At 44.2% G+C, this 15,599-nt stretch overlaps 1 protein-coding gene and 1 pseudogene across 2 annotated transcripts; both read left to right on the top strand.

Annotated features, from left to right (window-relative positions):
• The first annotated feature begins 208 nt into the window (after positions 1-208).
• On the top strand, positions 209-4,999 carry LOC135552933 (glyoxalase domain-containing protein 4-like). Of its 2 annotated transcripts, none has more exons than XM_064984888.1 (9): positions 209-377; positions 542-591; positions 745-865; positions 952-1,081; positions 2,119-2,252; positions 2,495-2,581; positions 4,283-4,396; positions 4,472-4,558; positions 4,650-4,999. In XM_064984888.1, exons 1-9 carry the CDS (start codon positions 288-290, stop codon positions 4,719-4,721), a joined length of 885 nt encoding a protein of 294 aa, XP_064840960.1. In that variant the 5' UTR covers positions 209-287; the 3' UTR covers positions 4,722-4,999. The 2 variants fall into 2 exon arrangements, with proteins under 2 accessions (XP_064840960.1, XP_064840959.1); XM_064984887.1 differs by having other exon boundaries at positions 212-377; positions 937-1,081.
• A 3,173-nt stretch (positions 5,000-8,172) lies between these two features.
• The window catches only part of LOC135553411 (bridge-like lipid transfer protein family member 2), a 32,073-nt pseudogene continuing 24,646 nt past the window's right edge, over positions 8,173-15,599 (top strand).

Here is a 15,599-nt window from a genome sequence, read left to right as displayed (position 1 = left end):
ATACCATTATAAAGGGGGGTGTGTAATCCAAGTAAAACATATTTTATGTTGGTAATACTGATTTGTAAAACAATATTAGATGCTTAACTTTTAATTTAAATACTCCTCGTTATCTTGAGATAGATTTTGGATCTGCGATTGAGTTGCAAATAATTTTAAGTGTACCGAAAATGTTGTCTTCCATAGAATCGATACCAGAGCGATCGATTGCAAGGCTCCTCAATCAACGTAGACAAACTGAGCGTGATATATAACCGTATAGTACATAGCAAACTCACTGGGTGAACATGGCTTTGAGTCGAGCCTTGCATTTTGTTTTCAAAGTGGGTGACAGAAGCAAAACGGCCACCTTTTACCGAGATGTGCTCGGCATGAAGGTACATGTTCCGATCTTTCGTAGAACATCCTCAAACATTGCACAGAGTGTACCACTGTTGCATTATTTTGTTATGATTGTTCTTCAATGTTGTTCATTGTTCTGTAAACACGTGATATTGGGGACTAGATCACTGTTTTGTCAAAATCACTGATTTGATTTCAGATTTTGCGTCACGAAGAGTTTGAAGAAGGATGCAAGGCCACTTGTAATGGGTATGCAGGCTGTCAACTTTACTGTTCAAACCTCCCCTTGTAACGGACTTTGGTCTGTAAACACCTCTTGTGAAAATGGATTGTTTGAATTACTTGTCTAACAATACGGTCACTCCTTCTCTCATGATGCCCTACTTGCTTGTGTGAGTTAAGCCCTTATGATGGAAAATGGAGCAAGACAATGGTCGGCTTTGGTCCAGAAGATGATCACTTTGCGGCTGAGCTGACCTACAATTATGGAGTGGGAGAATATCGCCTTGGCAATGACTTCCTGGTAAGTGAATGGTTGTTCATGAACAACCATATATGTATATTCTTTTTAACCCAATCCTCACTCAATTTCAGGGTCTGACTCTGCAGTCTAGCCAGGCTGTCAGTAATGCTAAGCGGCTTGGTTGGCCCCTCACTGAGGTTGGAAAGGCCCTCTATCTGGCTGAGGCTCCAGGAGGTTATCGCTTCTACCTGGTGGACAAAGAACAGCCTCCTAATGGTGGGTCAACATTGCTTTGCACAGAAGATCATTGCTGTAGTATACTGTAAAGTAGAGCAGTAGACCATGTTTATTTTAAAGTCCAGGAGGAAATGAATTAACCTGGGTAACAGTCTGTTTGTGCCATCATGCCAATCCTTGCCATGCCATGTTTGGCTTGCATGGAGTAGGCAAGAGCACAAACAGATCTGGAACCAGTCTAGATATGAATACTCCTTATATTCAGGTAACTGCCAAAATAAAGTAAACACTAACGTAGTGTTTAATAGGGTGTTGAGTCCCCACAACCTGACAGAACAGCCTCAATATGCCTTGGCATAGATTCTACAAGTGTCTGGAACTTATTGGAGGCATGTGACCTTCATTCTTCTACAAGAAATTCCATGATTTGGTGTTTTGCTGTTGGTGGTGGAAAATGCTGTCTCAGGCACCACTCCAGAATATCCCATAAGTGTTCAATTGGGTTGAGATCTGGTGTCTGACACACACACCCACCCCTTTAAAACGCCTATGCTCCTTTGATAGCCCTCTTTCGAAGTCACAGATCAAAGTCACACGCCAACCCAGGCAGGAAGATCACGTTAGTGACTCAACCCACTCAAGTGACGCACCCCTCCTAGGGACGGCATGTAAGAGCACCAGTAAGCCAGTGACTCAGCCACTGTAATAGGGTTAGAGGTAGAGAATCCCAGTGTAGAGAGGGGAACCAGCCAGGCAGAGACAGCAAGGGCGGTTCGTTGCAACAGAGCCTTTCCGTTCACCTTCACACTCCTGGGCCAGACGACACTCAATCATATGACCCACTGAAGAGATGAGTCTTCAGTAAAGACAGATCTCTTCTGGTAGCCAAAATAATGGGCAACTGAGCATTTTTATACATGTCCCTAAGCATGATGGGATGTTAATTGCTTAATTAACTCAGGAACCCCACCTGTTTGCAAGCACCTGCTTTCAGAATACTTTGTGTCCCTCGTTTCCTTTAAATTGGCATGTACCTGTATATTGTGAATGTGTATCTGTTTTTCACTTGTTTAAAGATCCTGTACAGAAGGTGTGTCTGGCAGTGTCTGACCTGCAGAAATCAACACACTACTGGTCCTCCCTTTTGGGGATGAAGGTGATAGAGAGAGATGAGGAGAAGACTGTGCTGATGGGATTCGCAGACACTCAGGTTCGTGGTGATACCTTAATTGGGGAGGACGAACTCGTGGTAATGGCTGGAGTGGAATGGTATCAAATACATCAAACAAAAGGTTTCCATGTGGTTGATGCCATTCCATTTGCTCCGTTACGGACATTATGAGCCTTCCTCCCCTCAGCAGCTTCCTGTGTTCTACACTCAGAATGCGACTGTTTTTGCATGAATTGATAAGATGGTGCTAATGCTAGGTGTGTGTTTTTCTCTATTTGCAGTGTAAACTAGAGCTTCACAACATTGGTGGGACAGTAGATCACGGGACAGCCTTCGGGCGGATAGCGTTCTCTTGTCCACGTGAGCAGGTGAAGTAATAGATCCTTTTCCAGTACATGACACACTGACATCACGCGCAGATGTGCCCGACTCTTGGCTGCAGTAAGAAAGCCATCGCCATCTGCGCCCATTCAACAAAGGCTTTTTTTGGGTTCTCATACGCATACAATTATGTTTTGATTCTTGCTTGAACAGTCACTACGATTATATTTGGTTGTGATCTTAGCAAAATAACTATTTTGGATGCAGAAGTCACATAATTAGTTAAATAAAGTCCACCTGTGTGCAATCTAAGTGTCACATGATCTGTCACATGTTCTCAGTGTATATATACACCTGTTCTGAAAGGCCCCAGAGTCTGCGGCACCACCAAGCAAGCGGCACCGGGAAGACCAAGGAGTTCTCAAAACAGGTCAGGGACAAAGTTCTGGAGAAGTACAAATTAGGGTTGGGTTATAAAAAAATATCCAAAACTTTGAACATCCCATGGAGCACCATTAAATCCATTATTTAAAAAATGAAAAGAATGGTACAACAAACCTGCCAAGAGAGGGCTGCCCACCAAATCTCATGGACCAGGCAAGGAGGGCATTAATCAGAGAGGTGACAAAGAGACCAAATATAACCCTGAAGGAGCTGCAAAGCTCCACAGCGGAGATTGGAGTATCTGTCCATGGGACCGCTTTACAGAAGTGGCCAGAAAAAAGCCTTTGCTTAAATAAAAAAATAAGCAAACACGTTTGGTGTTTGCCAAAAGGCATGTGGGAGACTCCCCAAACATATGGAAGAAGGTACTCTGGTCAGATGAGACTAAAATTGAGCTTTTTGGCCATCAAGGACAACACTATGTCTGGCGCAAATCCAACACCTCTCATCACCCCGAGAACACCATCGGCAGGGATGGGAAACTGGTCCGAATTGAAGGAATGATGGGTGGTGCTAAGTACAGGGAAATTCTTGAGGGAAACCTGTTTGTCTTTCAGAGATTTGACACTGGGACAGAGGTTCACCTTCCAGCAGGACAATGACCCTAAGCATACTGCCAAAGCAACACTTGAGTGGTTTAAGGGGAAACATTGAAATGTTTTGAAATGACTAGTCAAAGCCCAGACCTCAATCCAATTGAGAATCTGTGGTATGATTTAAAGATTGTTGTACGCCAGCGGAACCCATCCAACTTGAAGGAGCTGGAGCAGTTTTGCCTTGCAGAATGGGCAAAAATCCTAGTGGCTAGATGTGCCAAGCTTCTAGACACCCCTAGAGACTTGCAGCTGTAATTGCTGCAAAAGGTGGCTTTACAAAGTACTGACTTTGGAAGGGGGCGGGGGTGAATAGTTATGCACGCTCAAGTTTTCAGATTTTTTTTCTGTCTTTTATTTATTGTTTGTTTCACATATTTTGCATCTTCAAAGTGGTAGGCATGTTGTGTAAATCAACTGATACAAACCCCCCCAAAAATCGATTTTAATACCAGGTTGTAATGCAACAAAATAGGGAAAATGCCAATGGGGAGGAATACTTTCGTAAGCCACTGTAAATAGAGGCTATTTTTTCTGCCGTTCTATAAAAACTCCCCCTTGTTCTGCCACCAACTTGCGCACATCACCCTTGTGCGGCAAAGTTGGCAAAACAAAGTGGTCTATACAATGCTTTAAATTGTTTGCCCCACTGATTCTTTACATACATGCACACAGAAAGCAATATTCAACTATTTGTTTTATTATTTTTAGTTGGCAGATCTTGAAGCCCTGATGACAAAAGAGAACCAGAAAATCCTTACTCCCTTGGTTAGCCTGGACACCCCTGGGAAGGCAACAGTAGAAGTGGTCATTTTGGCTGATCCAGTGAGTGCCTTACCAAATTATTAACATGGGTAGACTTGATTCATTATAAATTCTCACATAACTGTGGTCTTCTAGGATGCCCATGAGATCTGCTTTGTGGGAGATGAGGCATTCAGACAACTCTCCCAGATGGACCCCAGTGGAAATGCATTGCTGGATAAGGTTGGTATTTAGAAATATTATACAAATGAAACAATACTTTGCATTATCACAGAGTACATGCTCTTAATCTTTTACCCTAATTTATTTTCAGGCGATGGCTGAAGATAAAAGCGATGTCTGGTTTGCCAAGCACAACAAGCAGAAGGCTTCAGCAAAAGTGTGAAGAACATAGCTTAGCCATCATGGGTCTTCTGGAAATTTCCAACCTTTTGCCCCATTTATGGCATTACCCTTCCAGCGGCACAATGTCAGTAGATTTTACTCAACCAGAAATATTATTTTGAGATGCTTAGAATGAGACTGAAAGTGTAGCTGTATTTGAGTCATACTGTGGCAGATGCTTGATGATCATAGACCACTTATATTAACCTTGTTTGTGTATGCATTGAAAAAAAATTGTACCTCAGCTCAATGACATGAGTAAAACACTAATACTTGTGACTTCATGAGAACAGTGCATTTATGGTGAAGAGTAATATCCATGTGAAGTCCTCACACTGCCAAATTGTAGGTAAAGTTTTGTGAAATGTGCAGACATTGGTGGGCGGCCCTTGGTTGAAAAATCAATGAAACGAGGGGGTATATGCATATCTCTTGTGGTGTAGAAGCTGTGTCATGTCATGCTCATTGAACTATCAAATGGGAAAATCAAACTGAGCAATATCAAAAGGGGATGGCATGAACATTTTCTTGAAGATGGGAGAACTGCCTCGCCTTTGCTAACAACTCACTCCAACTACCATTTTCTAGTGATCCCCTTTCTTTGGCATGAGATGAATGACACTGAATAAGAAAGTGTCTGGTTCATTTTTAAACTAGCTGTTCTTGAGTGGTTATGCTGCATAATAAAGGGAGAAGCATAGTAAATAATTGTTCACTGATTGAAAAAGATTAAGTGCAATGTGGCTTGGTGAAAGGTGGGTTGAGTGTGAGGCGTTTCATACTCCGGGTTACAAATTAGTGGACCGTTTACTTTTTCTTTTTTTTTCCTCATCGCGCCTCTGTTTACAGTGTAGACAACACACCTAGAAGATGATGCTGATGCTGCTTTGCCACTGAAAATGTAATGAAGATAAGAACCCTCCGGGCGGGATGAGAACATTTGACACATTCAGATTTTCGACAAGCTGAAAGGGGATAATACTTGTTAGCTAGCCCCCTAATTACCAAGTTTGCCAACATTGGTTTCAATTGACGTGGTAGCTAGCTAATGTTACGAGGCTATTTACCTAGCCAACTAACGTTAGTTAGCTAGTAACTGACTACTGTTAGTGATGTGAGTATAGTTAGCTACTAGAAACGGCGAACAATTCCTAGCATTCCATCTTTCTTAGCCAACTTGCTAACGTTATCGTTTCCTTCAAACTTTTTTGTGACAGGTACTGAAGCCAGTTAGCAAACGTTAGCTTACCAGAGTCTGGCCCTAGAGCTAGCAAAGTGTAATTTAGTCATCCGATTTTACAGACTAGACATGCCAACGTTAACTGGCATATGCTATTTAATTGCTCTTGAATAGTGTCTTGCAGGCATTTAAATCTTTAGCTAACAAGACATAACGTGACATTAAGCTCGATGTCTCCGGGCTTCAAAGAGGAGTAAAGCTGTCTATTAATTAACCACAGTGTGGCATGGAAATCAAAGGAACCAGCCGCATGACCACAGGTTGTGTGTGACAGAGGGCGCAACATAAGGACAGAATGTATCTCCTGCTCATTGTCTTACTAGTACTTCTGCTCCTGATACTGTCTGTCCTACTCTTCAGGTAAGAAGACATGCCTTACACGGGGGAAGTACACTTACACAACATTCCTGTCAGATATGCTTCTTTCTGTTGCCAAAACAACTCTTGCCATTTCATCAAATACTGCAGCTGTGCCCTTTTCTGAAAGTATCTATGCATATCTTTCATTTGGAATACCTGATTCTTGCTACCTCTGAAAATCACTATTCATGTGACTTGAACAATGGAGATGTCCCACAGTTACAACTGAACTGCTGAAGCTTTGTTATATGAGTTGGGTAAACAATGTCCTGTCTTTGTGCACTAACACAAGTGCCAGCTTCTCCTTTGATGGAACTCAATATGACAGGCAAACAAATGCACACAGCTCTGTTGATGGAGAAGTGAGAGACAAGATTAGTCGTGGCTGATAGGTGGCACAATAATGATGGGAGCATCCCAAAATTACACTCTATTCCCTATGTAGTACAGTCCTTTTGACCAGGACCCATATCAAAAGAAGTGCACTATATAGGAAATAGGGTGCCATTTGGGATGCTGATGATAACTGACCCATGTATAATGTCTTTATGACTGGTGTCATGACGTTGGCCTGGGGGTAGGTTTATGACAGTCATAAATACCTCTCCCCCCCCCCCCCCCCCTTTTTCCTCTCTCTACCCTACTGATGTTACATTTGCAAACCCCTTGGTTAACATATAGATTCTGGGAACATCAGAAGGTGGGGGGAAATGAACTATATTCTGGTAATCTGACCAATTGAACATATGCGGTGGTACTTAATGAATATGATGTCAGTTCGGTTGTCATCTGAGACATTCTCATCAATGATAAGATGACAAACTCTACAGTGGAAAGTCTACACATCAGAGTTATCGGATTCACATGGAATTGTTGTTCAATTTAAATGTTTGAATATGAAATTATTCGTGATGGGATGAAATGTGATTTTAACTTCTAAAATGTGAGAATTGGGTTTTCATAAGGTTAGGGCTCTGCTCAATCAGTGGCCCGTCCCTGTGAATAGTCATGGGTTATAAAACTTTTCAGACACACCCTTCTCGCTCCACTATATAAAGCCTTGATGACAATATAACCTCCTGTTCCGAGGATGTGAGGACGACGGTCCGATATCAAAATGGTTCAGATAATAACTACAGAACAAAGCCAACATCAGTGTGAGCTTTGGTTGCGAATGGTATGAACTTTGAACTCTTATTGAGTTTGTTGAGTTTATTTTTATTTACAGGGACAGTGCACATTAACCAACGTTGCAGTAAAAGTGCCGGTTTTAGCCAGCCGGCTAATTTTCAACCGCAATCCCTGGGAAGGTTATTAAAAACAATTACAATATAGACAATAGCAACATAGGACAAGCAAGACATAGCATACAGACAGAGCAACATATGACAAGCAAGACGTAGCATAAAGACATAGCAACATAGAACAAAAAGCAGCAAGACAAAATTCATAAAAGCAACTAAGTGTTTCCACACCTCACAAGCTACAGACAAAAGACAACATGGAAAGCGGCAACACACAGCTAGGGACCATGTTCACAAATCTGATTTACCTTTAGCCATGTCTTCAAGCATTTTGTGGAAGTGTGATATGTGGTGCAGTTATGTGTGTCTGATGGCAGTGTATTCCAGACATGGGAAGCTCTCACAGAGAAAACGGATTTACTAAAGGTGCTTTTCCTTAAGGGAACTATACAGTCACCTCTCATGGCAGACCTTGTGGATCTGCTGCCATATGTTTGGGTTTTCTGTTTAACAAAAATACTGAGTGGAGGGGGAGCCAGGCCATTTAGGATCTTGAATACAAGACATGCGACTGTGTGTTGCAAAAGATTTTCCCAACTCAGGAGCTCATGCTTTCTGAGGATGTAACAGTGATAAAGGCTATTGGTCTTCCTATCAAGCACTTTGAGAGCCTGTTTATAGACAGACTGAATGTACAGCAAGCTTGGGCCCAACTAGTCAAGCAGTATGTTAAGTGGGGGAGTATCATACATTTGAAGTACAGTTTTGCTACCTCTGTAGTCAAACAATTTCGTATAAATTGGAAAATAACTAGGTTGAATTTGGTTATTTTAATTACCTTTTTCACATGCTTTTTAAAAGAGAGGTTGGAATCAAGTATGATGCCAAGGTACTTAAAATCAGATACCACCTGGAGCTTCACCCCTGACACATAGACATATGGCTCAGTAGCATCTGTTGCCCTCTTTGTGAAGAACATGCAAACAGTTTTTTTCACATTGAGATGCCAACATGAGTCACTGAGCCACTTTGTAACCTGGACCATTACAGCAGTGAGTTCTTTTGCAGCTTGTTGTTTGCTCTTTCATGCACATATATCACTGTATCATCTGCATACATTTGAACTTCAGACCCAGTACAGACAGAAGGCAGATCATCATTAATGTACAGGCTGACCAGGAGGAGCCCCAGTATTGACCCTTGGGGCACGCCCACATCATAGCTCAGAGTGGGCGACAGCTCATTTCTCAGTCTGACACACTGAGTTCTGCCTTCATGGTATGATTTCATCCATCTCAAGGCATCAAGGGAAAAGTTGAACTTGGACAAATTTGTGATGAGAATCTCATGGTTAACAGTATCAAAAGCCTTCCTTAGGTCCAGAAACACAGCCCCAACAATGCCCCCTTTGTCCATCTTGGACTTCACATTTTCCAGAAGAAAGCAGTTGGCCGTTTCTGTGGAGTGTTTCGCTCTGAAGCCAAACTGCATGGAGTGTAATGTGAAGGGGCTGTTGTTGAGGTGGGCAATCAGTTGTTCTGCTACATACTTTTCAACAACCTTTGACACCACAGGTAGTATACTAATGGGCCTGTAGGGTCGCCTGATTTAAAGATGGCCGTTATTATGGCTGACTTCCATACCCTTGGAAACACCCCGAGACCAATAGATGTGTTGGTGACCTTAGTAATGGGGCCAATGAGTGACTCTTTGTAGTTTTTAAGAAAAGTAGAGTCCAGCCCAAACACATCTTTGGCTTTAGAGTTCTTTAGTAAGCTAATCACCTTGTTCACCTTTGACTCAGAAACCTCCCTTATGATGAAGACAGGTTGAGCATAATTTACTAGCACTGAGCCCAAGAAACCAGTGGAGGGGTTCTGTGTCAGTACCCTGACAGGGTCAATAAAGTAGGAATTGAAGGCTATTGCGTTTTCGACTGCATCCTGTGTTAGATTGTTATTCACCATGATTTCTAGTCTTTTTGCAGTGTTACTATGGTCTTTCCCTGTTAACTTTTTTAGATTCTCCCAGATCAGTTTAGATGTTCCCTTTGCTTCACCAATTATGTTAATAAAAAGGTTTGCCTTGGCCTGTCTGATTTCTTTCATCACCTTATTTCTCAACATGGTAAACCTACGTCTGTCATGCTCTAATTTGGATCTTATGGCTATTTTTCGAGCATAATCTCGTTCTTTCATCAATGTCCAGATTTCTCCATTTAGCCAAGGAAGAGTGCTCTTTTGGCCAGGTTTGGATTTGATTTTCTTTAGGAAACCATTAATTGTAGTCTGGATTGTGGATTGAAAAACCTGACAATCAGCTTCCACGTCTGTATAGGACAAGTGATCATTCCAGTTAATTCCCTTAACTTGTTCACGCTACACGTTCCCCAAGGGCACCCCCCCCACCCCCTCAACTCAAAAAGTGGCGCACAGAATGCAAAAATATTCTTAGAAATATTTAACCTCCACACATTAACAAGTCCAATAGCTCAAATGAAAGATAAACACCTTGTTCACCTACCCAGCGAGTCAGATTTCTAAAATGTTTTACGGCGAAAACATAGCACAGATGTATGTCAAACCACCACAAAGACACAGACGGTGAGTCATAGGACATGGAGTTAGTATGAATTATATTTTATGTGTTGGTCTGTGTTTCTGTTATTCCATTTTCTTCATCCTTTGACTATATCTGAATCATTGGACTTGAGGACGAGCAGCTGTCGCTCAGGAGCTTCACCCCTGAGATGAGCTTCCCTCAGAGCAGCCTGGAGCTACTTCTAGAGGGTGAGTGGAGAGCTTGGCACCAGAAAGAAGTGTGTCACAAATGGCAATCTATTTCCTACATAGTGCACTACATAGGGAATAGGTTGCCATTTTGGATGTAGCCATAGAGGAGGGGATGAGAGGGTCTGGGAGGGTGGGAAAATATCCATTCTTTGTTTGTGTATCATCAGATGGGCTTCTCCCAGAGCAGACAGAGAATCCTTTACCTTAACACCCTCAGGACTGTCTTGCAAGTGAGTGGTGTGGATTTGATTGATATGGTTACTAGTTTTCATAGTTGCATTGCATCGACATAGCTTTTTGCAAATATGTTTGACATTTGATCTCTCGTAAGAAATAAGTTTGTTCTGAAGTCTCCTGCTTATCTCCCACTCATGTCCCCAGGTGACATCAGTGGACATTTCAGGGCCAGTCACAGTCAACACCTGCATCATCCACTACCGTCACCGGGAGTTCTCCCATTGGCTAGACCTGTTTCCATGGGAACAGCTTATTCATCGGAAAACAGCTCATAGAAAGAGGTAGGAGCATTTTCAACTGATAAACCAGACTGGAGAATGTCAAGCACACCAGTTGATTGCTTGAAACGGATGTAAAGACAATATCCAAAAACATACATTACTAACTTTGCTTCTTTTTGATATTGATTAACATTCTAATAATCTCCTGTCTGCATCCTCATGTTTCTGTTGTTTCTGGTGGTATACTGTGGTGTGTAGTCCAGTAGAGTATTTGCATACCCTCCCGCCCTACAGGAACTTCCCTCACCTGGACATCCCAGTGATGATCAGCTCCTCAGTGTCCAATGTCAATGTGTCTGGGAGACACTCCTCCCTTCGCCCTGGGCTTCATCTCAGTCAGCACAGGTACAGCACAACACACACTTGCACAAGGCATGGTCAAAATATACTCCCGTTGCATTGAAGGTCAAGAATATGTTGTGGGAACACAAAGTTTAGTCTTGCCTGGAGAGGAATGACAGGAATGCTAATGAACAGCAGTGGGTGTTTTTCTTCAGTTCATTCTGCTTTCAACATTGCAGTGGTTTCAGGAAGCCATGGTGCTGGAGCTGTTGAATCAACCCTTTCCAAACATACCCAGCCCTGATAGATTAGATAAGTCATCAGAAGTGTTTTTGTAAGGCACAGTCAGCTTTTTACCATTCTGTAACACATGAACTACAATTACTTTATTCCTCTATATATGGTAATCAAATGCAATATCCTTTTACATCACAGAATCATCACACACCTACACATAGTGAGTAGAGTTAGAGTTGCATACCAAAGTGTAGTAATGTGACCTGTGATCTTCAGTAGATCTGAATATGTCATGTATAATGTAGAGATGCAGCACTTCCTGGACATCAGCACAAACGCAGAGAGACTCAATTTCCAGAATGTTCACCGCCACCTCTATGTCCCTGGCAAACACGTGTGGGGGGGAGCCCTCATCCTCGACTCCCTTACACTGCAGGCATATAACTATTTAGGGTTACTCACTCACTACTACCAAAGGTTTCAGCTGGGTTCCAATGATGTGATGAAGAACACCAAAATTAGGTGACAGGAATTCCTACTTATCTGAAATTGCCATCTATTCATAAATCGTTGAAGTTGACCTCTAAACCACGGGTCAAACTCATTCCACAGATTGCCGGGTGTCTGCGGGTTTTCACTTCTCCCTTATACTTGATTGATGAAATAAGGTCACTAATAGTAAGGAACTCTCCTCACCTGGTTGTCTAGGTCTTCATCGAAAGGAAAAACCTAAAACCCCCAGACACTAGGCTCTCCATAGAATGAGTTTGACACCCCCGCTCTAAAAACACCCTTCTTTTCCTCTATTGACCTGATGATCACAGCCCTGATTAAGTATTTGACCAATACTACACCAGCCATTGTTGTTATCTTTGTTGTCTCTGTCACCCCAGGGGAGCTTCAACAAGCCCCAGAGTGAGTCCAGTAGCCATTCTGAGAGTGTGAGGGGCCTACAGCTGGATGTGTCAAGAGACCTGTGCCCTGTGCCTGTCCCACCTACTGTCCCTCTGTAACCTGGACAGCTGCTGGAGGCCTCAGAGCAGACAGATGTGGTGCCTGTACCTGTCCTTGTTGATGGGACAACCTCCCCCAGTCATGGCGCCTTTTATTTTAAGATTGAGTGTAACCTGGAGGATGTCAACGTGTTCACACTCTCCAATGTAGCAGGTAAGTTAAATGGGAAGTGCTGTTTAGGGTTTGCATCCAAAATGGCACCCTATCCCCTATATAGTTCACTACTTTTGACCACAACCCTATGGCCCCTGGTCAAAATTAGTGCATTATATAGGGCAGGGGTACTCAACACTTACCGTACGAAGTCCGGAGCCTGCAGGTTTTCTGCACCTGGTGTCCAAGTTCTAAATTGCTCTGATTTAGAGGGGAACATTGGAAAAAATGCAGTGGCTTCCAGTCCAGAGTTGAGTTTGAGGGATATAAGAAATAAGGTGCATTTTGGATGGACCTTTTAATATCCATCTCTGACTAGGCCTACATTGAGTATGGTAATTGGCTCCTGTGTTGTACTAGGAGCTGTGTCTTTGTGGGTGGACACAGTGAAGGCCCAAGACTCGGCAGAAAGCTCCACGGTGTCTGTCCAGGTGTGTGCGTGTCTGTGGTGAAGGCTCTCACAGACCATTGAGCCCTGCTGTCCCTCAGCCCAAACCCCCCAACCCTATCCTCAGCGTCTCCATCCTGGCCGTCTGCTACCACGTCACCACCGGGAACGTGGAGGTAGCTTACAGTTACTCATCCTACTATCAGTCCATCAGGCTTATCAGTCCTATTCCTTCTTCTTGATTGACAGTGTTATTCAGATAAGTTTGCATACATCGTTCTCTTCCCTTGTGCAGGTCCAGTGTCAAGAGGAGCTGGCACTGCAGTGGACGCCATCAGACCACATGTTTATGTATCACCACGTGACAGAGAGCCAGGGTTGCTGGGATACTCTGTGTGACTCTCTAGGCCTGACAGAGGAAAGGGAGAGTTTAGCAGATCCACCAGAGACTGGATCTACTAAGACTTCTACAGCCCACAGCAGGGTCAAGGACCTGTCTGTGTGTAGAACTGGGCAGAACCCGCTTCACAGCCTAGGTAACGGAGCACAACTACCTTCTGCTGCACACAGACACCCTGTCCCCCTCCACTCACTCCGGCTCCATGAACGTCCGCTCGCCCCACATGTTTCTCAACTTCGACGGCAACAACATATTCTCCTTCAAGGGCTTGGAGGTCCAGACGCACCCTAATCAGGCCATGGACCAACGCCACCTCTTTCCCTTCCTCTTCACCTGATACAACCGTGTCTGGGTGTTCACCTGCCTCTGCCTGGCTGTGGAGTTCCCCTACCAGTACAACTTCTCCAACTCCTTTGACAAGTTCATCAGCATTCAGAAGTGGCTCAAGTCCCTGCACATCAGCCCCAGCCAGACCCCAGGCCTCCAGCGTCTGCCCCCAGATCTGGTCTTCAAGATCAGACAGTTCTCCTTCGTCTTCCTGGATGACGTGTTTGAGATCAAGCTGAGGGACAACTACGAGCTGATGAAGGACGAGAGCAAGCAGAGCTCCAAGAGGCTCCAGCTGCTGGACAAGAAAGTGACTGACCTACCGAAGCAGCACAGAGAACTGCTGCCTGCGCATAGAGATCACATCCAGCGCTCCCGTCGCCTCTACTTCAACACGCCCATGAGGAAGTCTCTTCTGACCTGGAGCTGGTGGCCCTGGCCGACCAGTCCCTCCACAGGCCGGAGCGCGTCCGCGAGCAGCTGAGGGACATCGATGGAGTCAGCCCCTTCCCCAGAGACGGGCTCCCCCTCGTGGTGCCGGGCAATCAAGTTCAACCTCACTGCCTTCTTGGGTGAGTGATGGGATTGTGTCCCAAATGGAACCCAATTACCTTTTTATAGTGCACTACATTTGACCATTGCTTATATTAATATTGATAATATTATCTTTATACTAAATTATTTTTCCCCCTGTGCCAGTGAGAATCCGGGACTATCCTCGTTACCTGTTTGTGGCAGATGCTGCCACTTGGCCAGCCATGGGGAGATGTAACCATCCACAGGAACATGCCACCACTCAAGTTCTACTGCGATTTCAAATGTGAGTCAAGTGTTTCAATGAAACGCGATCCTCGTTTTTTGAGATCAACACTTGTATTTACAACAGTTGGCAATAGACACACTCCGGACGATCACATACAGTGCATTTGGAAAGTATTCAGACCCCCTCACTTTGATTGGAGTCCACCTGATTGAACGTGGTTTGGAAAGCCACACACCTGTCCTATATAAGGTCCCACAGTTGACAGTGCATGTCAGAGCAAAAAACAAACCATGAGGTCGAAGGAATTGTCCGTAGAGCTCCGAGACAGGATTGTGTTAAGGCACAAATTTGGGGAAGGGTAACAAAACATTTCTGCAGCACTTAAGTTCCCCAAGAACACAGTGGCCTTCATCATTCTTAAATGGAAGAAGTTTGGAACCCCCAAGACTCTTCCTAGAGCTGGCCACCCGGCCAAACTGAGAGAAGGGCCTTGGTCAGGGCGGTGACCAAAAACCCAATGGTCACTCTGAAAGAGCTCCAGAGTTCCTTTGTGGAGATGAGAGAACCTTCCAGATGGACAACCATCTCTGCAACACTCCACCAATCAGGCCTGAGTGGTAGAGTGGGCAGATGGAAGCCACTCCTCAGTAAAAGGCACTGGGCCTTCTTCATTACTGGGCCTTCTTCGCTCAGTAGAGGGGCATCCAGGTGCAGTGCAGCAAAGGCCACGTCTTCACCAGAGGGGCTCAGAGACTCATCCCACAGGGTAAAAAGAGCTGGCACAACACAGGCATAGTAATGCCACACTCTATTTATACGCTCACACAATGTTTTTAGGCCCAATGTTTTATTACATCTTCCCATATACATTAGTGCCCTACTAAAGTAGTGCACTATATTTGGAATTGGGTATTATTTGAGACTGAGTTGTTGAACAGCCTACCTGTTGGTCTAACTCGTGAGTGTGTCTGTGCACGTCGTCTGTCTGTCCTCTCAGCGGGCACGGTGATGAGGCTGATCTCAGAGTGGAACGTGACCCAGATGGTTTCAGAGCTGTCCCTGATGACGGTGCACCTCATGGCGTCCGCCTGGGACGAGACGGCCAACCACCAGATCAACGCCCAGGTGAAGAAGACCCACTTTCTCGGCCTGTCCTCCTTC

Source organism: Oncorhynchus masou, chromosome 13, assembly GCF_036934945.1.
Source record: "Oncorhynchus masou masou isolate Uvic2021 chromosome 13, UVic_Omas_1.1, whole genome shotgun sequence".
Taxonomy (NCBI): Eukaryota; Metazoa; Chordata; class Actinopteri; order Salmoniformes; family Salmonidae; genus Oncorhynchus; species Oncorhynchus masou.
The sequence above is the reverse complement of the archived record's forward strand: the minus strand, read 5'-3'. Positions and strand labels throughout refer to the sequence as shown.